We start from the raw sequence: 23,416 nt of genomic DNA, 5'->3' as shown, positions 1-23,416 counted from the left end.
CTTTTTTGTTTGTTTGGTTTTGGTAGTGCTGTGATTGAACCCAGGGTCTTGTATATGCTTAGGCAAGCACTCTACCACTGAGCTACAACCCTATCCCATTTTGTTTTAGTTTGAGACAGGATCTTACTAAGTTGCTCAGGTTGGCCTTGAACTTTCTATCCTCCTGCTTCAGCCTACTTACTCAATAGGCTGGGATTATAGGTGTCTGCTATGGTGCCTGCCATTAACCATAATTCTGTGCATAAAACTGTTATTGTTCTTCATTACCAAAAGGAGTGTTTCCTATGTCTGAGTTACTTGAAAATGCTTGCAAGAATGCATATTCATGGGTTAATCTTCAATAAATACATTTTCCAAGTGGCTTTGATGCAATTTAAGGCTTGAGAATATGGGCTAAAGTTCAATTTCTAACCAATGCATAAAAGGTTTTGTAGGACTTGGCCCTTTTCTACTTAGCTCTCTTATCTAGCACATCCCTCTTCCTCCTATCAAGTGGTTTATTATCTAGAATATTAGATATGACTGCATTTATCCCAGTATCTTTGGCTTTCATGCCTTTACTGTTCTTCCCCTTTCTTCACTTCACCAAGTCTTAATCTTTAGAGACTTATGAAAGAAGGTCCACTATTACCTGGCTTTTTTCTACCAAAGGCACTCACTTCCAAACCCTATTCATCCAAAAAGTGAACTTTCTTGCTGTGGAATCATAAAAAGAAATTTGGCTTTTTTTCTCCCCAGTTCCTGGCACAGAGCTCCTAAAAACCTTGGAATTTCCTGAATGATAAGGATGATAGGAGCATTTTTTGTTCTAATGAGGTGACTCTTGGCTGGCCCCTAGATAGCTTCAGGATGGGAGCTGTTCAACAGAAAGATCACACCTTGATTAGAAGCTTAGAACTTTCGACCCCACCACCTAACCTGTGGGAAGAGAAAGAGCTAGTCACCAATGGCCAATAATTTAATCAGACATCCCTATATAAAGAAACTTCTAAATTAAAAAATAATATAAAAATTATTTTAACAAAAATCTTTAAAAAAGGGGTTCAAAGAGCATCTGGGTTGGTGAACACACTGAGGTGCTGAAGGGCAGCATACTTAGAGAGGGCATTGGAAACACCATGCCCTTCTGCCCAAACCTTGCCTTATACATATACATTTCTTCCATATGGTTATTGTCATCTTTATAATAAACTGGTAACATTTAAGTAAGTGCTTTCCTAAATTCTGTGAGTGATTCTGGCAAATTATCAAACCCTATGGGGGGGGACTGTGAGAACTCCTTGCTTTACAGTCAATTCAGAGAGAAAGGTGGGTGCTATGGTTTGAATACTGAGTATCCCTCAAAGCCTCAGCTGTTAAAGAGTTGATCCCTAGCTGGTGCTATTGGGAAGTAGTAGAAGCTTTAAAAGGTGGGGCTTGGTGAGAGGTCTGAAGGTCTTTGGAGATCACATATTTTGTAATAGTGACAAAAAACTAACTAACACAGTAGGTAAAACTACCTACCACAGGTGACTGAATTGAAAACAGCCTGTGGAACCAAGCTTTTAATGATGTGGAATTTGATGCTAACTCTGGGTAGTTAGTTTAAGAATTGAGTTATTGTAGCACATTCAGTTGGTGTTCACACAGAATCAGAAAATTGACTGTTATTAAGAGGAAAAACCATCTCTCACTTGTCTTTAGAAACACATGCATTCTCTGAAGTATATGAATTTGTGATTAAGAATAGAAGTAAAATTACTTTTGTTCGCTTATTAATAATCTGCAAAAACGAAAGGTATTTCATACTCTAACACATCCACGTAGTACAAAAGAACAACACTGGTAATTTCGATTGATAAAATTTTCATAATCAATCCATGAACTACCCCATTTGACTTGTTAAAATTGCCAATAGGAAACTGGAATGCATAAAAAAGAAATGCAACAATGCTTTCATAGAACATATTAAAGTGAATTACAGTTATAATTAGATAATTTCCTAAAAGGAAAGCCTATGTCAACATGTGGGTTACCACCACTCTCCAAAAACATATCAATAGATATCAGACTTGACTAAGAGTAACTTTAACAGAAACTTAAACATTAAAATTCAAGTGAAGGGGGCTGGGGATGTGACTCAAGCAGTAGCGCGCTCGCCTGGCATGCGTGCGGCCTGGGTTCGATCCTCAGCACCACATACAAACAAAGATGTTGTGTCTGCCGAAAAAAAACTAAAAAAAATAAATATTAAAAAATTCTCTCTCTCTCTCCCCCCCCCCCTTTAAAAAAAATTTCAAGTGAAGGGGCTAGAGTTGTAGCTCAGTGATAAAGTGCTTGCCCAGCATATTTGAGGCACCAAGTTTGAGTCTCAGCACCACATATAAATAAATAAAAATAAAGTTCCATAGACACATTTAAAAAAATTTTTTTTTAAAGATTCAAGTGAACTTCTTAAGGAGGTTCAACATTTATCATATGCCCCTTGGTTTTCTCTTTTAAAAACTTGTTTCCAGATTGTGAGTTCAAAGCCAGCCTCAGCAACTTAGCAAGGCCCAAGGCAGCAAGATCCTGTCTCAAAATGAAATATGAAATATGAAAAAGGGCTGGGGATGTGGCTTAATGGTTAAGCGTCCTTGGGTTTAATCCCTGGTACAAAAAAACAAAACATTTGTGTCCATGCCTGGTGTGGTGGTACACACCTATAATCCTAGCAACTTGGGAGTTCAGGCAGGAGAATCATAAGTTGAACATAGTCTTGGCAACTTATTTTTTCTTAAGTAAAAAAGCAATAGTTTATTCTTTAACTTCCTGAAGGTAGTATGTATTTTATATCACATACAGAAAGGTGGTTTTACCTTCTTGATGCTTCTTTTTTGTTTTTATTTTAATTATAGTGCTTTTACTACATCTTAACATACTACATTCAATTTCCAATCTATTCAACTTTTCTGTATTTTCCACTATGCATATTTGATCCCAAGAATTGTATGCAAATACATTTTGCATATTATTTCTTTTGGTTTTTTTAAATTTTTAAATTTTATTTGTTCTTTTGGTTATACATGATAGTATATTTTTATTTTGAGCCCTGTCTCAAATAAATAAATAAAAAGTGTTGGGATGTCTCTCTGGGGTAGAGCATCCCCGGGTTCCATCCCCAGTACTGCAAATACAATTTGCCTCTGTTAAATAAATATGTTCACTGTTAGTTACAGAGAAACATTAAAAAATATAAACATAAAGAGCACATCAAGGGGGTTGGGGTTGTAGCTCAATGTTAGAGCACTTGCCTAGCACATGTGAGGCACTGGGTTTAATCCTCAGCATCACAAAAAAATAAATAAATGTATCATATTCATCTACAACTAAAAAAAAAAACCAAAACTTTTTTTTTTTTTTAAGAGCACATTAAGTGATCTGGGTCTATAGCTCAGTGGCAGAGAACTTCACACTAGCATGTGTGAAGCACTGGGTTTGACCCTTAGCACCACATAAAAATAAACAAATAAAATAAAGGCATGCTGTCCATCTACAACTAAAAAAAAATTTAAAAACTCATCAAGTTCGAAAAACCACTCATAATTCTAGATGTACATATAAAAAATATACATTAAGCAAAATGGGTTCACACTGTACTGTGTTTCCACTGTGTTCACAAATGAGTTCATATTGCACAGTGTTTTATCATTTTTCCCAACCAAAATTTACTATCAGCATATTATTCAATTTTTAATTAATTATTTTTATTTTTTAGAGATGGGAGCGGTCTAGCTATTGTTGCCCAGTCTGGCCTCAAACTCCTGGGCTCAAGCAATACTCCTGCCTCAGCCTCCCCAGTAGCTGGGACTACAGGTATACAACACCTTGCCCCACTAAAGATTTTAAACAAACAGTATAATACTTTGTTATATAAAATTTTAACTATACTAATAAAGCTAAAGTTCCCTTTAATCACTAACTCCAGGCTCAACCTCCTCCCCAGAGGTAACTTCACCTATAAGCCAGAGTTTTAGATTTGTGTATGTTTATGCAGCTGTGGAAATAATATTTTATAAACATAGTATTGTATGGTATATACTGTTCTGTAATTTGTTCTCTTTCTCAGTATAGTTGGAATATCTTTCTCTGTTAGTATATACAAATTTATCCCATTCTTTTTTAAAAATTTTTTTAGTTGTCAATAGACTTTTATTTATTTATATGCGGTGCTGAGAATCGAACTCAGGGCTAGGCAAGCACTCTACCACTGAGCCACACCCCGCCCCATTCTTCTTAAGTACTGCATAGTGCTCCACAATTTATTTAAATATTTCCCATTACTTAGGTCATTCTTTGTTTTTGTCTTGTTTTGCTCTCATGAACAATGCTACAACTATTGTCCTTATAACACATGCATGTGCCACAGGTAAAAACGTTTTTCAGCCAGGTGCAGTGACACAATCCTATAATCACCGCTACTCAGAACACTGAGGTAGGAGGCTTACAAGTTCAGAGACAGACTAAAAATTTTTTTTTCAAGAGTAGATAAGAAAAGGAAATGATGAATCATAAAACATTTAAAATTTAACAAATAATGCCAAATTTCCCTCCAAAGTAGCCAAACTAATTTATATATTCACAAATAATTTATTATACTTCACACACCATCTCTTTATCATACCAGATATTATCACGAGGTATTTTTTCCTAAATCAATAGATGAAAAATATTACCTTATTGTTTTAATTTCCCTAATTACTAATGAGGATAAACATGTTTTCTTATGGGCCATTTTTATTCCCTCTCCTATGAATTTGTTTATTTTTCCTATGTTTCTTTTTATGAGTTTTTTATAGTCTTACTATTTATAGGAGTTTTCTGAATATTAAACATTTGCTTTATTGCCAGTATTTCTCATTATTGCTTGGTTTCTTATGTAATTATGGTTATTTTTTGCTATATTAACACATATTTTGACAGAAATATGTGTTAATATAGCAAAAATTTAGCAATCCTTCTTTCAGGGCTTTTATATTCTGAGACTTACTTGAGGTCTTTCCTCCTATGTACAATGGTATATGCTGTATTCCCAGCTGCTCAATAAGTTGAGGCAGGAGGATCGTGGTGAGGTAGCATCCAGTGATGGGAGCATGTGGTAGAGCAGAACTGCTCACCTCAGGGCCAGGAAGAAAAAGAGAGCAATGGAGCTGGCCAGAGTCCCACAATCCCCTTCAATGGCAAGTCCCAGTGACATAAATACCTCCCAATAGGTTCCACCTTTTAAAGGTCCGACTATCTCTCAATAGTGCCACTCTGAAGACCAATTCTTTAATACAAAGACCTCTGGTGGACACTTATCCAAATCATATCAGTCTTTATTTTTTTTCCACATAGAAATTATAGTTTTTCCCATTGCTACTGATTTAAAACACCATCTCCAGCATATAGTAAACCCCTGTATAACTACAGATCTATAACTGTTTCATTAATATATACTGCTTTAGTTATAATTTTTAATATATTTTAATATCCCTTCTCTCTGATTTTATTATCTTTTCTCTTTCTCATGAATTTTAGAATTAATCAGCTTTTCAAGTTCCAAGAGACAGCCTGGTGGGATTCTGATTGAAATTGCATTGCAGGTATAAATTCATTTGGGTAGCATTTTTGTAATATTAAGTCTTCCCCTAAGAACATGCAAAGTTTGATATTTACTGAGTTTTTTGTATTTGTTTTTTATACCCTTCAATAGGCTTCAAGTAGGTTCTGAGGATTTTTTTTTTGTCAAAGTTCTGTTAGGTACAATAATTGGTTACATAAAATTGAAAAACAAACAAGAGAACATGTATTGGAAATCACTGTCAGACCCGATGCAGTGGTGCATGCCTGTGATCCCAGTAGCTTGGGAGGGAGAAGCAGGAGTATCACAAGTTCAAAGCTAGCCTCAGCAACTTAGCAAGGCACTAACCAACTCAGGAAGACCCTGTCTCTACGAAAATACAAAACAGGGCTGGAGATGTGGCTCAGTGGTCGAGTGCCCCTGAGTTCAATCCCCGGTACCCCCCCAAAAAAGAAACCATGGTCAGTTTCCTAGGCCAAAACTCAATCTGGATCTTAATTTGTCCTTCAAATGAAAAAATTCAACTAAAAAGTGGGTCTCACCTCCCACTTTTTAGTTCCACCTTTGTACCATTTTTAAAATTATTTTAGTTGTAGATGGACACAATACCTTTTATTTATTTGTTTGTTTGTTTATTTTTATGTGGTGCTGGGTATCGAATGCAGTGCTTCCCATGTGCTAGGCAAGCACTCCAGCACTGAGCCACAACCCCAACCCCCAAAAGTTTCATTTTAAAGAATTATTTTAAAGCCAAGTTTCTAAAAATCTAATTTTAGTCAGTAATATATTAACTCATTAGAGAAGATATTTAAGCTTTGAACAGCTTCTGGGCAGATCCTTAATAAAACACTAACAACATCTAAAAATACATTTCCAAGACATTTCCTGTGTGGGGACAGAGGTTCTACTCCATAAATGCAGAGGTCAATTAACAGAATTATCTCCCAGCTGGTTCTGTATGCCTGCCAATACTTACCATCAATCCACAGAACGAAACAATTATAGCATTCCATCAACTTCTATTCCATGGTTCTGAAGACATTTTACTAAGAGTACATAGCTCAACAAGACCTTAGAGATTCAAATCTTATCTCTCAGATGAGAAAGCTAGGACTACAAAGATGAAGAGAATGGCCAGGGTAAAAGTTAAATGACAGCAAATCTAGATGAGGTCAATGTTATTTCTTCAACATTATGCAGCTTGTACTACTCTGGGCTATTTTACTCCGTAATAGTCCTGTGGATATTTTATAACAATATAGTACCTGGGACCAGTAATTACTTAATGCTATAAAATAAGTTATCAGCAGCCAGGCACTGTGACATATGCCTATAATCCCACTGGCTTGGGAGGCTGAGTGGGAGAATTGCAAGCTCAAGGCCAGTCTCAGCAACTTAGTGAGACCCTAAGAAACTTAGTAAGACTCTGTCTCAAAAAATAAAACAAGCTGAGGATGTGGCTCCGTGGTAAAGCGCTAAAGCACCCCTGAGTTCAATCCCTGGTACCAAAAAAAAAAAAAGTAAGCTATTAGCATAGAATATACTTAATAACATAAAAGTCTTGAAGCATGCATTTAAGTTTTTGTACATTTTACATATTGTCATTATTGACTTGTTTAATAAGGATTAAAAGAGGATAAGCATCAACTTTGGTAGGAAAAAAACAAAACAGGGGCCAGGTGTATGTCTATAATCCTAGCTACCTGGGAAGCTGAGGCAGAAGGATTGCAAATTCAAGGTCAGCTAGCACAATTTAGCAAGATCCTATCTCAAAAGAAAATTTCTAAAAAAGTGTTTGGGGATGTAGCTCAATGGTAGAGCACTTGTCTAACAGGCACAAGTCCATGGTTCGATCCCCACTACTGGGGCGGTGGGGGCGGTGGTTAGGGCACACAAACTGTTATTTCCTAGCTCTTCTTTTTTATACCCACCAAAAATAACATGGAATTCAAGATTCAATTTTATTTATTTTTTTTTTTTGAAATGCCATGAGTCAACTTTAATATGTAAAAATTACAACACTCTTCTCCCAGCAATAAGCAAGTCCATTCTTCAAATGTAAATGAGGGTTTATAACATGAGGGTACAGAAAAAGTTGTTTCTGCCGCAAACACAAGTAGCCAGATGGATTTGGGTAAATGCTGCTGTACACACAAGCACTGGACGAGTACACAAAGGACTGACAGCTAGGCCAGAAACAAGATGGCCTGTGAGGCCCATACCGAACACCAGAATAGACCACTGTTCTTAAAGGCCATTGGAGACAAGATTTCCCCAGTGAACAAGTTGGTTCAGTTACTCTTTAATTTATCAAGAGTTCTACACCGTTTCATTGAGCAGACTTAATTTTTACAAACTTTTTGAACAGAGAAAGTTAAAAAAAAAACAGAATAAAGTAGGAGAGAACTATAATGTTAAAAATGGTCATTAATAAACAGATCCAGACAATTACTGGACAGTTCTAGGTCTGAAACTGAGGCTTCCCAACTCAAGCAAGCATAGAAGTCAATGGCATACAATCTGTCTTTTTTTATCCACCCACATCCTTAAAACAGGACAAGATGGGATGACCACAACAGGTAGTATCACTGAGGTTTCAAGTAGCAGCTAAAATGTGCCAGAACTCTCCACCCTGTCCAGAACCTTTGTTCTACTCCCTCAAAACAAAAGAAACTGTTTTCTCAATAAGGCTTTCATCTCTCCCACCAGCTGGGCACAAGGCTTAATGTCACCTTCACTACTCAGACATCACTTCCACCACTTTTGCTTTCTTCTTCTTCTTCTTCTTCTTCTTTGTGGTGTCACTGTCCCCATCTCCAGGCTCGCCCCCATGCTCTAATGCAGCTTTGGCCTTTTTATCTTTCTTATTCTTCTTCTTTTCCTTCTTGATCAACTGGGGAGCTGCTGGAGGGTTCTCATCACTTTCACTCTCACTCTCTCACTTCCGCTTTGGGACTTTTACAGCTTCAGAAACTACCTGTGGGGCTTTTACCACTTCAGCAACTAAAGGTGTAGTTTTTAATACTTCAGCAACCACCTCTCTTTTGCCAGAATCACTGTAGTCAATGTACTCCTGCTTCCAGGTGGCAGGAGTGTTATCTGTGGGTTTGCCATGCTTGTCCAGAAGACCCTGCTTGATCATTAGCTTCTTCTGACTTGCCTTTGGACCCAAACCCCACTTCCGAGGGTAGGTGTCTCTCTCCATAATCACTCTCTTGATCTTTGCTACTATACCATGGTCACAGGTAGAGATCACTGCTGTGGTCATCAACGCAATAGCCATGCAGATTGCTTCCCCCTTGGTAGTGATGACCACAATCTCCTGGTTGACCTCAATGCCATCTTCATATCGGAGAACACCTGGCAGCATAATCTTGGCCCCATAGCAGATTGCATTTACTGCACTATCTTTCATAACCAATCGTTTATGGGATGTCAACAGCTTTTCCAAAGGGTAAACAACTCGCCGCAGGTAACTCTCATCCTTGTGGTTATCATATAGCCACTGAGCATCAAGCACATCATGCATTGTCACCATATGGTCCTTTTCACTCATGACTCCAGAACGAACCCTCCGAAGTTCCTGCATCTGACCGCCAACTCCCAACAATAAGCCAAGGTGTACACACAGTGTCCGAATGTAGGTGCCAGCCTCACAACTCACCCAAAAGATTCCTAGTCTTCTTTCAGGATCATATTCAATCATCTTGCTCTCATAGATAGTCCTCACTCGGAGTTGCCTCTTTACTGCAGCAATAAGTGGGGGTCGCTGGAACAGGGCACCTGTTAGAGTTTCTAGGGCCCTAGAAAGCTGAGTCCCCCCTTCAATAGCATTGTGCAGCCGGACAATTCCCACATACTCTTTGCCTGCACTCTGTTGTGATTTCACCAAACGTGTTGCACGTTCTATGCACACGATTAAACAGCCAGTCACCTTTGGATCCAAGGTGCCACTGTGTCCTGTCTTCTCTACCCGAAGTATTCGTCGGATCCAGGCTACCACCTCATGGGAAGAGGGGTTAGAGGGCTTGTCAAGATTAATAAAACCTGTCCTGATATAGTCCCCAATCTCCCTCTTCAGAGGATATGAACCACAAGGAAGAGGTGTATAGTGTGTTGTCCTTACATTTAGCTTATCGAAATTCTTTAGCAACAAGGGCCACTGAGATGTATCCAACTGAGCCACTTTGGATTCTGGTTTGATAAGAAATTCTTCAGCATGCTGTATTTCAGCTACATCTTCTTCTTGTAAAGACTTCCGCTCCTTTTTCTTCTTATGTTTCTTTGGTAAAATAACTACTTCCTCGTCCGCCATGTTGTACAGCATCGCGTGCGTTCCAGGCACGCCACCCCCGAAAAAACTCTCAAGATTCAATTTTAAGAAGGATAAAGCAGGGACTGGGGATGTGGCTCAAGTGGTAGCACGCTCGCTTGGCATGCGTGAGGCGTTGGGTTCAATCTTCAGCACCACATAAAAATAAATAAGTGAAATAAAGGTATTGTGCTCAACTACAACTAAAACATAAATATTAAAAAGCAGGCCAACTTCTGGCATGTGCTGTTAAGGCAATAGGCTCTGAAATCAGACCGACTAGATTTGAATCCTATTCTACCTCTTATCTGTGCCTCAATTTCCTCATCTGCAAAAGAGAGATAATAATAGTACATATCATTAAAGGGATGTTGTGAGGCCTGAACCATACCTACAAAGAGCTCAGAAATAGTGCCTGACACAGAGAAAGTGCTCAGGAAATGTTGGTTCTTATTTCTTTCTCTTTGAAGCAACTTTTTGGTCATCATAACAAAAGGAATAGGAACCTTTAAATGATCTTCTGCAAGGGAGGTTACGGGCACTATAACTAAATACTGTATTAATTTTAAAAAAGTGTTTTCAACTGTAATTTGATAAAAACTAAGATAATCTTACAACATAGAATGTTTTTTCAGACTAGCCAATGTGAAGATAATGAGATAAACTATACATAGAGATTGCACTAGATCCCATCAACAAAAAAATTTTAAAAATTAAAAAATTAAACCCCACAAAATGACTATACTTCAGAATTTTACGTCCTGCTCATTTCCTAGCTTCTAATCAAAACCTATCTTCAAAATCTGAAAAGATTTTGTATGAACAACATAAAAGCTTAATGACATCCACGACCAAAAAGCTTTACTTTTTTGGTACTGGGGATTAAATCCAAGGATACCTTAACACTGAACTACATCCTCAATTTTGTTGTTTGTTTGTTTTGAGACAGAGTCTCGCTAAATTGCTGAGGCTGGCCTCCAATTTGCGATTTTCCTGCCTCAACCTCCAGAGTCACTGGGATTATAGGCATGTGCCACCGCACCTTGCTCCAACTAGCTTTTTTTTTTTTTAGTTGTAGATGGACACGATATCTTTATTTATTTATTTACTTTTATGTGGTACTAAGGATGGAACCCAGTTCCTCACAAGTGCTAGGCAAGTGCTCTACCACTGATCTACAACCACAGGCCCTCCAATTAGCTTTTTAAAATGAGGAAAACAGGGCTGGGGATGTGGCTCAAGCGGTAGCACGTCCGCCTGGCATGCGTGCGGCCCAGGTTCGATCCTCAGCACCACATACAAACAAAGATGTTGTGTCTGCCGAAAAAAACTAAAATAAATAAATAAAGAGAGAGAGAGTTTAAAAAATAAAATAAAATGAGGAAAACAGTTTTCAGAATTAAAAGTAGAAATAGTGAATATTTTCAGTAGTAAATATATAAAATTAAAAACTTAAGTTTCCAAAGCAAATCTCACCCTACCACCTCACCAGGGAAAAAAAGCAGGGGAGGGGGCATTCTATGTACAGAAAATAGATGCCCCAAAGCTTACAAACTCCTTTCACTGGAAGGCAGGAGGAGTGCTTTTGAAATCTTCGGTTTATTCACTCTTTTTTAGTTGTAGATGGACATAATACCTTTATTTTATTTATTTATTTTTATGTGGTGCTGAGGATCAAACCCAGTGCCTCACAAAGGCTAGGCAAGTGATCTACCACTGAGCTACAAGCCCAGCCCCAGTTTATTTACTCTTAATTCCTGAAAAGATTGTTTTTCTGGTTTCCATATCTGGAAGCAGATATGATTAGTAAAACTAAAGAGCTATTAGAGGAGGTCACAATGACAATAGGAAATGATAGCTGATAATGTGACAATAAGAAGATTCAGTAAAACTATAAAAAGACCCAAACACAAACACTAGAATCAAGAACAATCCTACTTGGAAAAGAAGTTCCTAAGGCACTACTCTATTAAGAGCTCAGTGTAATATTTCCCACCTCTCCAAAGCTAATCTTTCCATGTGTCTTAAATGTTGTTGCATGAATCATCCTCTCTTCCTTTTCTTTCCTAATGACTTTATTCTAATAAAGATAAAATAAAAGAGCTCTTCATCCCTTCTGCCCTTCCAGTGTGTAAGGATACAGATTTTGTTACTCTGCTGAGGACACAGCAAGAAGGCCCTCACCAATGAATTTGTTTGATGTTACCTTGTTTTGAACTTTCCAGCCTCCAGAACTGTGAGAAATAAATTTGGTTTATTTATAAGTGATCTAATCTGTGGTAGTTTGCTGTAGTATCAGGAATGAAATAAGAAAGCATTCATGATTAAAAAGATTTAGGAAATTTGATATTAAAATTAAATAGGGGCAGTGGCACACACCTGTAATTCCAGTGGCTTGGAAGGCTGAGACAGCAGGATCACAAGTTCAAAGCCAGCCTCAACAACTTGCCAAGGCCCTATGTAACTTAGCGAGACAAAATAAAAAATAAAAAGGGCTAGGAATGTGGCTCAGTGATTAAGTGCTCTTGGGTTCAATCCCTGGTACCAAAAAAAAAAAAAAAAATTAAACAAGTTTATTTACAATAGAATTCCACAGATATTTAATATATTAATGTGAAGTGTAGCTCTACAAGATGGGGTTCTGCATTGTTACAAAGTTACTGAATATAAACACTTTTACCCTTCCTTTTAAAGCATTATCTTATATGAGAAATGAATTGGGGACACATTTTGTTAATACTGCCCTTGATGTTCTTTTTCATCCTTATTATAGGATCTTCTTCCTCCATTAGATTCCCAAATGGCCCCTTCCCAAAAATCCATCTTTAGTCCACTCTTCTCTCACACCTCAGTCTCCCTTTGATTCTCCACTTGCCTCACCCTATACAGTCTGTGTGATTGTATTCATATCCTCATAGCTTCTGCCAGTCCTTAGAATGAACAAGTGACTCTGCCACTAACTATGAAATCTTGGATCTTGATTTCCTAATCTATACACTGGGAATAATAATAATTCATGAGAAGTAAATGATAGATATATAAAGTATTTACCACTGTGCCTGACACATTTAAGCAAAAGGCCCAATAAACAATCTCTATCATTTTCTCTGTCTCCAATCAAGATCTCCTTGCTGAGCAACAGATTTATTTATCTACCTTGAGGCTTTCTCTTGGCTATTTCATATATATCTCAACTCAAGATGCTCACCTCCCATCTGAACTGGCCTTTGTATTCTCTGCCTCACTGAATGGCACTCTCCACAAAGCTGGCCAAACTTAGAACACTGAAGCCATATTCTAGACCTTTCTTCTCAACCTCCATCCTGCTCCCTGTCCCAATACAGCAGCAAGTATATCTGGCTCTCCTCCAATACATTTTCAGATAGCTATCTTCTTAGAGTGAAAATTTGATTATATTACTCTTCTACTTAGATTCTTCAATGTTTTCTCATGGTTTTCTGTATATAATTCAACCTCCTAACATATCACATAAGGCTCTGCATAATCATATCTCTTCTGTCACATCTCTCATTGATGTTCCTACCCTAAAAAACACTCTTCACTCCAACTAAATAAAATCATGTGTATTTCTACAAATTGATGTAACTGTCATACCTTACACATTCTGTTCTTCTATATGTAATCCATTCAATCCCCATCCATTCACTTTATTTTTTTTTTAATTTTATTTTAGGTACTGGAGATTGAACTCAGGGGCACTTGCCCACTGAGCCACATCTCCAGCCCTATTTTTTTTTTTTGTATTTTATTTAAAGACAGGGTCTCACTGAGTTGCTTAGCACATTGTCATTGCTGAGGCTGGCTTCTGAACTTGCAATCCTCCTGCCTCAGACAAGCACTATAGTGCCTGGCCATGCATCCACTTTATTGCTAGCTAATTCCAAATGGATTTTTTCATGAGTTTAATTGTATGTCATCCCATTCTTATCTTTTAAATTTTCTCTTTATCAAATGTAAATTTCAGCTTATCCATTTAAATATTCATTCTCAAGCTATTTAATACTATGAAATATAGCAATTTATCAAATATTTCAGACACTAAGAACAAGAAAGGTTCCTGATCTCAGACTAATGTGGAAGACTGTCTTATACAAAAACAAAACCCTAATATAATACTATAAAGAATGTGAATATATATATATAATATTTCCATGAGACTATAGAGGAATAAATAACTAATATATGCTAAATGGTTATGAAAATATATAACTGAGTCAGATGTGATGGTATATGCCTGTAATTCCAGCAACTTTGGAGGCTGAGACAAGAGGATCAAAAGTTTGAGGCCAGCCCCAGGAATTTAGCAAGATTCCTCACTAAGTTAGTGAGATCCTTTCTTAAAATTTAAAAAATAAATAAAAAGGACCGGGGATGTAACTCAGTGGCAAGGTGTCCCTTGATTCAATCCCCAGTACCAAAATGTGTGTGTGTGTGTGTGTGTGTGTATTTATTTATATTTATATATTTTTTGGTACTGGGGATTGAATCCAGTGTGTGTGTGTGTGTGTGTGTGTGTGTGTGTATCTAAATATGCATATACAGATATATATATGTAACAAACTCTAAATATTTTTCGCTACCAGTAAAATGAAATTTTTTAGAGTCATATATTAAAATTTACCCAATAAACGTCAACATAAATTTAGTTTCTAAACTTTTCACTCTTTAAGTGACAATTTCTGTGATACAAAGTGTCAAGGATAATAGGATGTGGACAGACTTTTAAGTAAAGATTTTAAGTAGCCAAAAAGGCAAACATAAAAGTTTTCAGGAAAATCAACAAAATATAGTTTTGAAGAGTCTAAACATTCCATTTTTAAGCAGTTCTTTGACCTCTTATTAAAAAGAAATGGTTCTGCAAATGCCACATGAGAAATTAACATGTCTTAGTATATTGAAGTCTCTTTTTTATAGCAACCTGATCTATTCCTTAACTAACATAGGTAAAAATAGCAATTAATGCATACTACTTTCTAAGAGGTATGAAATTTTAAAAATTCACATTTAATATGCTATAAGCTCTCTGCTCAGTTACAAAGTATTACAAATTCATATAGTTACATAAGAACATCCTCTGTTATGAGTATGTCACAACCACTGTAAAAAAGCAACCCCTGTTAGTGTTGACTTTAAGATTGTTTCAAATATATATACATATATAATGTTTTCTAGAATCCCCATTACAAGGATGGTCAGATAACTTCATCTGCCCATCATAGTTAATACTTGCTGCACAGTAAAATAATTACTAGTACTTCTTTGATATTATTATTCTGGTTTAAATAATAAATTACAAGGTTACCCTATCATCTCCTGCCCCACCCCCAGATTTTACTATCTCTTTTTCTCTATCTCATATTTGCTATGAAAGGGGACTCTTATCTTCTTTAGCCCAGAATTTTTTTTTTCTTAAATGGAGGTTGTAGAGGCATCTAGGAGAGGTAGGAAAATAGACAAAATCTATATTATTTTTCTATGTTTTGAGAATAACTGAAGGAGAAAATAGATAATAATTAAATGAAATTGAATAAAATAATACACAAATGAAAGTGCAACACAATTGAATGCATATTTTAAAATTAATGTTCTTCAAATAGTCATCTTGGGAAGTTCATGATAATCTACCACCAGAAAAATTTTTAGAATATCTGCTTGGAAACTGTTTAAAGTAGTTCATAATTTTTAAAAAATTATCTAACTTATAAACAAGCCTATTTTCACTTTCTTTATTTTACTAAAATTATTAATTTTGTGAATAAGGCTACTGACAAATTCCTTGGACAGTCCTTTGATGTGCCATCTGCCCCAGGATTATGCATCAATCATTCTCCCACGGCCCTCAGAGCAGAAATTGATTATTTTTAGACATTCTTTTATCCCTAGAGCCTGAAATGTAAAAAATACTCATTTAAAATGTTTTGGATTGGTTAATTAATATTCATGTAATATAGATATAATTATTTTTTTTACCATTTCCAAAAAGCAAATTCATCTTCAAAGGAAGATTTGCTAGCCTTGGAGATATTTAAAAGAACTGAATGCAAGGTGGAAAAAAAAAAAGGAACTCCAAAGATGGTGAGCAAATATTGCATCATTTACATAAATACATTATCTGTTTTCCTTAGGGATGAGATAATATTCTTTTGAATATATATGATGTTATGTCTGTTGAAAGAACTACCCTAGTTGTACTACCCTAGAATCCATAACTCCTTAATTAACTGAAAATTTCCAAATAAACAAAAAGAAAAAACTAAGTTTCAGAGCCAAATTGGCTATTCTGTTCATCAGTATCTGGCCTTGAAAAAATTTCTTACCTTTAAAAACTCGAATTCTGGGCTGGGGTTGTAGTTCAGTGGTACACTGCTTGCCTACCACATGTGAGGCACTGGCTTCGATCCTCAGTACCACATAAAAATAAATATAATAAAAGTTTTTTTTTAAAAAAAAATTCTAATTCTTCTCTCCCAGATAAAACTACCAATGAACTTCATAATGCATCAACCCTGAAAAACCTTAACTGCTTTCCAATCTTATTTCTAAGTTTTTCATTAAAAGTTTATCCAAACTTTAGATTTAGATGATTGACTAAAAACTATACTCTACACCCTGCTATAAAATTGGCTTAAGTTTAATTTTTTAAAAATATTTATTTTAGTTATAGGTTGACACTATACCTTTATTTTATTTTTGTGTGGTGCTGAGGATTGAACCCAGTGCCTCGTGCATGCTAGGTGAGCACTCTACCTCTGAGCCACAACCCCAGCTCCTTGAGTTTAATTTTTAATACAAATTCTTACAGGAAATTATAAAAACCTCTTAATTTCTATAACTAGGAGAATAAATTTCTAGGTATCTTCCCATTAACTACACCTGTTCTTGTTTTAACTAACAAACACCATTTATAGGTATCATGGCAATATCTGTATAGCTACAAAAATGACAAAATTAAGTTTTCATTAGACCTAGTTTCATAGCTGTATTAAGATTTTTTTTAAATCATAAAATAAGCCTTAGTAGTTGAATTTAATTAACTGTAAAAAGACAAATCATCCAATCACAGATGAATGGGTCTTAACGGACAGTAGGAGAAAAAAATAATCACAGGTAATAGAGATACTGGATATTTAAAGACTTAAAAGTATAAGCTGATTATAACTCATATTATAAAAGCCATGCCTTAAGTTTCCATATCACGTAACAGTAAAAATCATTCTTACTATTAAGACTCTCAAGGAACCAAGTACCTGTAACACAGAAATTCCTAAGAATTCCCATTTATATGGGCAAGGCCCTGGATTCAATCCTTAAGACCCCAGAACAAAACAACAATAACAAATCCCAAATATAAGAGTTAATTCTATGGGAAAATACCAGTATCTGTTGTTTGTGGTGCTCATATTGAGCAAAGAAACACCACCCCGTTACTAACCTACTATGTCACTACATGAGTCACTTTAAAACAAGATTTTCCTCCTTTGTTTAAAAACAAGACAACCCTATACCAAACAACACATGGTAAGGTACAAGTTTAGACAACTTCACTTTCAGTAGAAAACACTTGACAGCACTTGAACAAAGCATGTTATTGCTGGGCGTGGTGGTTCACACCTAAAATACCAGTGACTACAGGAGGCTGAGGCAGGAAGATCTCAAGTTCAAGACCAGCCTAGGCAACTTAGTGAGACCCTGTCTCAAACTAAAAAATAAAAAGAGTTGTCTGGCCCAGCTGACCAGCGACCTGCCGACCCTCTGACCCATCCCGTCCCTGTTATAAAGAAATTGCTTCAGCAGCTCCAGCTAGAGACTGAGCTCTACTGTGTGAAGGTTCCCAGGCAGCTACAGACATGAAACAATTCTGTCCACAGAATGCTCAACATGATCCCCTGCTGACTAAATATCTTCAAGTACAAATCCCTTTAGATCTCAGAAAGTCTGTTCCTTTTTGTAGTCAAATGAATCTTACTGAGGTTTCCCAAACCACTGTTCAAGAACCAGTGAATATTCGAGAGATAAATTTGAAGACTATACAAAAAGCTTCCTTATAACACATGTGCCATAATATAATCTTCTACTTTTCAGTCTTTAACATCTACCTCTCTGAATTTTCATGAATTTCTATTTCACAAGAGTAATTATTTTATATACACTGGCAACAACATACAATAAAATACTTAGTATAAAAAATAATAAAAAATAAAAAAGACTGGGGTCACGGTAGCTCAATGGTAGAGTGCCCTAAGTACAATCCCCTGTACTATCAAAAAAAAAAAAGTATATTAAATGTATATTATTGTTCTAGAGTTTCAGTGTCATTCTCACCTTAAAATTTCTGGATCCTCCACAAAAACTTTCAGAGGGTATACCCCTGCCTGTTGTTAATAATAAACATTTGTACTAAGAAAAGGAAGGCCATATTTGTTTTCCAATGGGGGGATGCTGGGGATTTTTAAGCTCTATTTTTGCCTCTGACCCAAGCAACTGAATATGCATATTATTCAGAGAGTGAGATACTAAGGTTATCATATCATTAAACACATAATAAATGCTTTTTATCAGTGGTTTAAGATCTTATTAGATACAAGTGTCAACACTGTAAAACAGACCATCTAAAACTATTCATGGTTGGTATAACTTCAGTTGTAATGTTTAACATCCTTGATGAATGACTCCCAGATGAATTTTATCATTAGGGCTTCCTGACATCTTGCATTCCACTTAATATCACTTTGTCCTCTAAAAACCTTTATATCACAAATTTGAGAGGAAGTAGAATTTTTGCATTTAAAAACCAAAATATTCTTTGTGAATGATATACTTCACAAATAATGAAAAATATAAAATTAGCATATTTGGGGGATAATTTTAATTTTGGCCAATAAATCTGGAGACAGAGTTTTTACTTGAAATACAATTGATTATCCTGTATCCTTATCTCTAAAATAGTGACATTATTCACATGGCCACAGTTTTAAATCTTGACTGATGTGGCAAGGAAAAAAAAACATCATTGGTCCATGTTGCATAGTTAGAAGCCAATCTGAGCCCTAGATAACCTCCATTTCTTTCTTTTTTTCTTTTTTTGATTCTGGGGACTGAATAGATTAAATCCAGGTGTTCTACCACTGAGCCACATCCTTAGTCCTTTTCATTTTTTATTTTGAGACAGGATCTCACTAAGTTGCTTAGGGCCTCACTAAGTTAATAAGGCTACTCAAACTTGTGATCCTCCTGCCTCAGCCTCACAAGTCAGAAGCATTACAGGTATAGACCACAACATTTGGCTGGACAACCTCAATTTCTTCATCCTCAAAAATCATATGCTGTACTATGTAAAAATAACAACTTAAAAAATTTAAAAGGGCCAGGTTATATGCCAAGCATCTCATCATAACTCTGGAGTTCCATCAAATTTTCATTTATGCTAACTGGACTTTATGTGCTGGGTAGAGAATAAACATGAATAAAAATGTTATAGTGCATATAATTTTACCTGTCATTCCACTTAACAAGTGCATGTAACAAAGTAATAATGAGAAACTGAGTTCTAGACAGCCTAGTTCAGGCAGTCTCATTTACAGAGCTGTATGTGCTTAAAATCACATACGTTATTCCTCATGGGTGATTTGTGGGATTTTTTTAAAGGGGAATTTTTACTAGATTTGATTTTTGCCTAATATGCTCACTTTAGAGCTCTGCTAAGGTACGACTTTGCTGTATCTCATTTGGTCTTCATAAAAACTCTTTGAATTAGAGTACAACTGGTAGCCCCCTTTCAGAGAGGAAGAAACACAGATTATGCAACTTGCTTGGCAGAGACAGGTTTCCAACTTAGTTCAGTTCGGATTCCAGAGCACCAACACTTAACTACTATGCTGTATTGCAATATTATATACCCATTTTCCAGAGAGGAATGGGAAGCTTAGAAAGATTAAGCAAACTTGTCAAATATTAAACTGCTAGCAAGTTTCTATTCTAGTATTTAAACTCTGTTTTCAAGTTCCTTGGCAACAACAAATTGAATGAAGTAAGAAATGGTAACAAGAGAATTGAAATGTGAAAAAAAATACAGTGTCCACAAACAGGCTACCCATTAAGTAACTCTGGGTCACAGACATACTCTATTTGGCTCTCAAGTTCTTTAAAACTGCATTAGTTGTTAAGATTGACAGAGTTTGACAATAGCTTTTCCAAACATACTCTTGCTACCACACAGTGATTAAGACAGAAAGCCATATAGTTGCTTTCCCCAGGCTCTCTTACAACTAGAGGGAACCATGAAACCTAGTTCCTAGGAATGGTGAAATAGCCACTGCTGACACTGCACCTCTAACACCCTTCTTTAATAATTTTTTTTTAGTTGTAGATGAATGCAATACTTTTATTTTATTTGTTTATTTTTATGTGGTGCTAAAGATCGAAGCCAATGCTGCACACATGCTAGGCAAGCACTCTATCACTGAGCTACAACCTCCAGCCCCATACAATACCCTTCTTGTATGTGGAAATAAGCATAAAGATGGGAATCCAAATTAATGGCAGAAAGGTAATGAACTTGTATCTTGCAAGAGCTGAGGGTAGAGAGCTTCCCTAGCATGGGTAAAGACCCATGTTTAATCCCCACACTGAAAGAAAAGAACATGGATTCTTGTGGTTTAAACTTGGTCTTTTGTCACTTTTTGCCAAAATTATTCCCAGCCAATTCAGCTGCCAACATTTAAAAAAAAATAAGGAGATTTTATATCATCTGAATACTAGTGTATCTTAAAATAATAAGAGTTTCTGGCAACACTGTGTCTACACTGAGTCACAAATGACAGCCCTTAAAGATAGGACTCATAGTCTCCAATTTACCACAGGTGTTCTCTGGCCAACTTTACTAATTAGATCAACTGCCTAAGCCCATAAATGTGTGACTTTCTGAATTATGCCTCAATTTAAGTCTGGTCTAGAACCCATGGGTCTATTTAGACACAGCTCCCAGGCCACCAAGACATGCAGCTGACCCACTGGTCCTTAGAGCAGAGTGGAGGCCTGCGTGGGTTAGAGTAGGAGCAGGAAGCCCTGCACCACAGCACTGAGCCCACCATGTTGACAATGGCGGGCTAATGCACTACAGGCCCCACAATGGTGAGCAAGGGGAGGGCAAGCCAACCTGTCGCCCCAAGAGGTGTGGCCTGGGTATGGTGCAGAGACCTGCTGCAGAAGCCTGCTCCATGCAGTGCTGGAGCCCTGGAATCCACTGATCCCAACCTGTTGGGAAACTGCCATTGCAGATAAGTTGGTGAGAAGATGGAAGTGGGAGAGACCTGAATGGAAGTTCAGACAATAGGGTTAGTACTTTTATAAATTCTAATTGCATGATTTTGGACTAATAGCATTGGTACTTTTTTCAGACCCTGATTAGCATTAGTTTGGACCAACAGCAATTGACCCAAGTGTTATGTAAACCCTTAGACACTGAGACAGAAATCCAGGCACTGTTCTGTTCCTGTTTCTATTTTTCAATAAATCCTACTCTTATACTCATTCATCCTGTCTGTAGATTTCATTCTTTGAACTCTCAAGAACCAAGAGAGAAGAAATTGAGGGTAAGTTGCTGGGGTCTGCTACAACACTTGAGGGCATAGTGAGCCATTAAGAGCTGCAACAGTTCTAGGCTGCAGAGGCCTACAGCTTATGTAGATCCCACCTGCCAGGAGAAGCAAAGAAACTCTGGTTTCAGTTTAAGTGCATAGTGTTCCAGAAACTCACCAATCAATTACAACAAAAAGGACGTAGAACAAGGTTTTTACTGTAACAAAGGTCTCTAGAAGCTGCCCAAGAGCAATTCTGAGCTTTATCCTTTGAGCCAAACTCTGAAAATTATTTTAACAGTAAAAGAAGTTATAGTAGTCAATTTTCTAATTGAAATTCTATAAACCCCTACAAAGCAATATTATAAAATAAACTATAGAATTCCAATAGTAATCAAAAGTCCAAGTAATTTCTTAGAATTCTTACATAGAAGTGGCAAGGAAAGGTGGGGCGCGGGATGTTATTCAGTGGTAGAGTGTTTGCTTGGGCAAGATCCAGCACCACAAAAATAAAATAAAGAAATAACAAGGAGACATAAAACTATAGCCTCCTAAATCCTCCAAACAAGATAATGGGGTTGTGATTTTGTAATCTTAGCAAAGAAAGTTTGTACCACCACTGTACTTTCCTGGTAAAAGTTTAGGATTCTGGTACTCAATGTCACTGAGCCAGAATTTCACAAAAACTTTTTTTACACACACAAAAAAGAATGTCACAGGTGAGGAACGATGTTTTGGGGCATTTCAAGGTGGTTGTTGTATAGGACAGCTAAAAACCAGACTTACTGCAAGCAAAAAATGATGTACCTGTCTCAACTGCCAGACTATTTCTTGTCAGTTCTATAGAAAAATAGAGTCAAATTATTTGAAAATCGTTCAGTTGTACCCACTGAGTATTAAAATGGGAACTCATATGCATCTCTCTCTACCTAAAATGTATTTTGATCACTTTAATGGTAGCTACAGGTAATCACAAAGAAAAGTCCTATCTTCAAATGTACATCATTGCACATCATTATAAAGATGGTTTCACCAATTTCAATCCCGGGTATACTGTGTACCATTTCTTATAAGTAACATTTCTTTTTTGTTGTTTTTGTTTGTTTGTTTTGGTGCTGGGGATTAAACATGGGGGCTGGGTGCATACTAAACACATACTCTATTATTGAGCTATATTCTCAGACCTGAGAAAAGTCTTATATTTCAAATATATACTGACACAATTTAGTAAAGAGCAAAATATATCACCTATAATAAATGCACACTAAAGCCAAGCTATTATATATATTTATTTTAATTAAGTAGTGCATGTAATACTGTGTAGAAAGCACAGAAATAAGTCTATATAACAGTAGTAATCACTGAATCACTCCTTATGCAACAGTGTCAGACACTGTACTAAGCATTCACTTAGTTCGTTCATGAAACCCAACAATAATCCTGTAAAAATAGGTTATTAAAATTCACCCCAATTGGAGTAGGGGCAGAACAGAGCCGCCGCCCACGCCCGGAACAGGCCCAGTGACCTGCCAGCGTGGTAGTCACGACACCCCAATTGGAGTAAGGAGAGAGCAGAGCCGCCGCCTGCGCATGCAAGGTAGGCAGACCGCCGCCCGACCCTGCAAGGGAGACTTTTCAACTATACAAGAGCAATATAAATATATAGCGGAAAAAAACATTTCAAAAACACAACAGTTTCACCAAGCAGAAAGAAACGCAAGCAGTATGAAAAGACAAGGAAAGAAAGGACCACAAGCAATGCAGGTCAACTCAACTTTAGAAGATGGAATGTCAGATAAAGAATTCAGGATATACATGCTTCAGATGATCTGGAGTATCAAGGAAGACATTAGACAGCAAAATCAGACAATGAAAGATCACTTCGACAATGAATTACACAAACAAATCCAGAAAGCAAAGGATCAA

At 36.6% G+C, this 23,416-nt stretch overlaps 2 protein-coding genes across 5 annotated transcripts in view; both read right to left on the bottom strand.

Annotated features, from left to right (window-relative positions):
- The window catches only part of Ssh2 (slingshot protein phosphatase 2), a 263,454-nt gene that overhangs the window by 222,065 nt on the left and 17,973 nt on the right, over window positions 1–23,416 (bottom strand). The gene's annotated exons all lie outside the window — the stretch shown is intronic.
- On the bottom strand, window positions 7,566–9,945 carry LOC107155230 (H/ACA ribonucleoprotein complex subunit DKC1). The gene has a single exon (XM_015501046.2). The coding sequence runs from the start codon at window positions 9,906–9,908 to the stop codon at window positions 8,520–8,522; it is 1,389 nt and encodes a 462-aa protein (XP_015356532.1). The 5' UTR covers window positions 9,909–9,945; the 3' UTR covers window positions 7,566–8,519.

Source organism: Marmota marmota, unplaced genomic scaffold (assembly GCF_001458135.2).
Source record: "Marmota marmota marmota unplaced genomic scaffold, marMar, whole genome shotgun sequence".
NCBI lineage: Eukaryota > Metazoa > Chordata > Mammalia > Rodentia > Sciuridae > Marmota > Marmota marmota.
The sequence above is the reverse complement of the archived record's forward strand: the minus strand, read 5'-3'. Positions and strand labels throughout refer to the sequence as shown.

Excerpts from the sequence above, each read along its gene's own strand:
- LOC107155230 (XM_015501046.2), bottom strand. The coding sequence starts at position 9,908 with ATGCTGTACAACATGGCGGACGAGGAAGTAGTTATTTTACCAAAGAAA.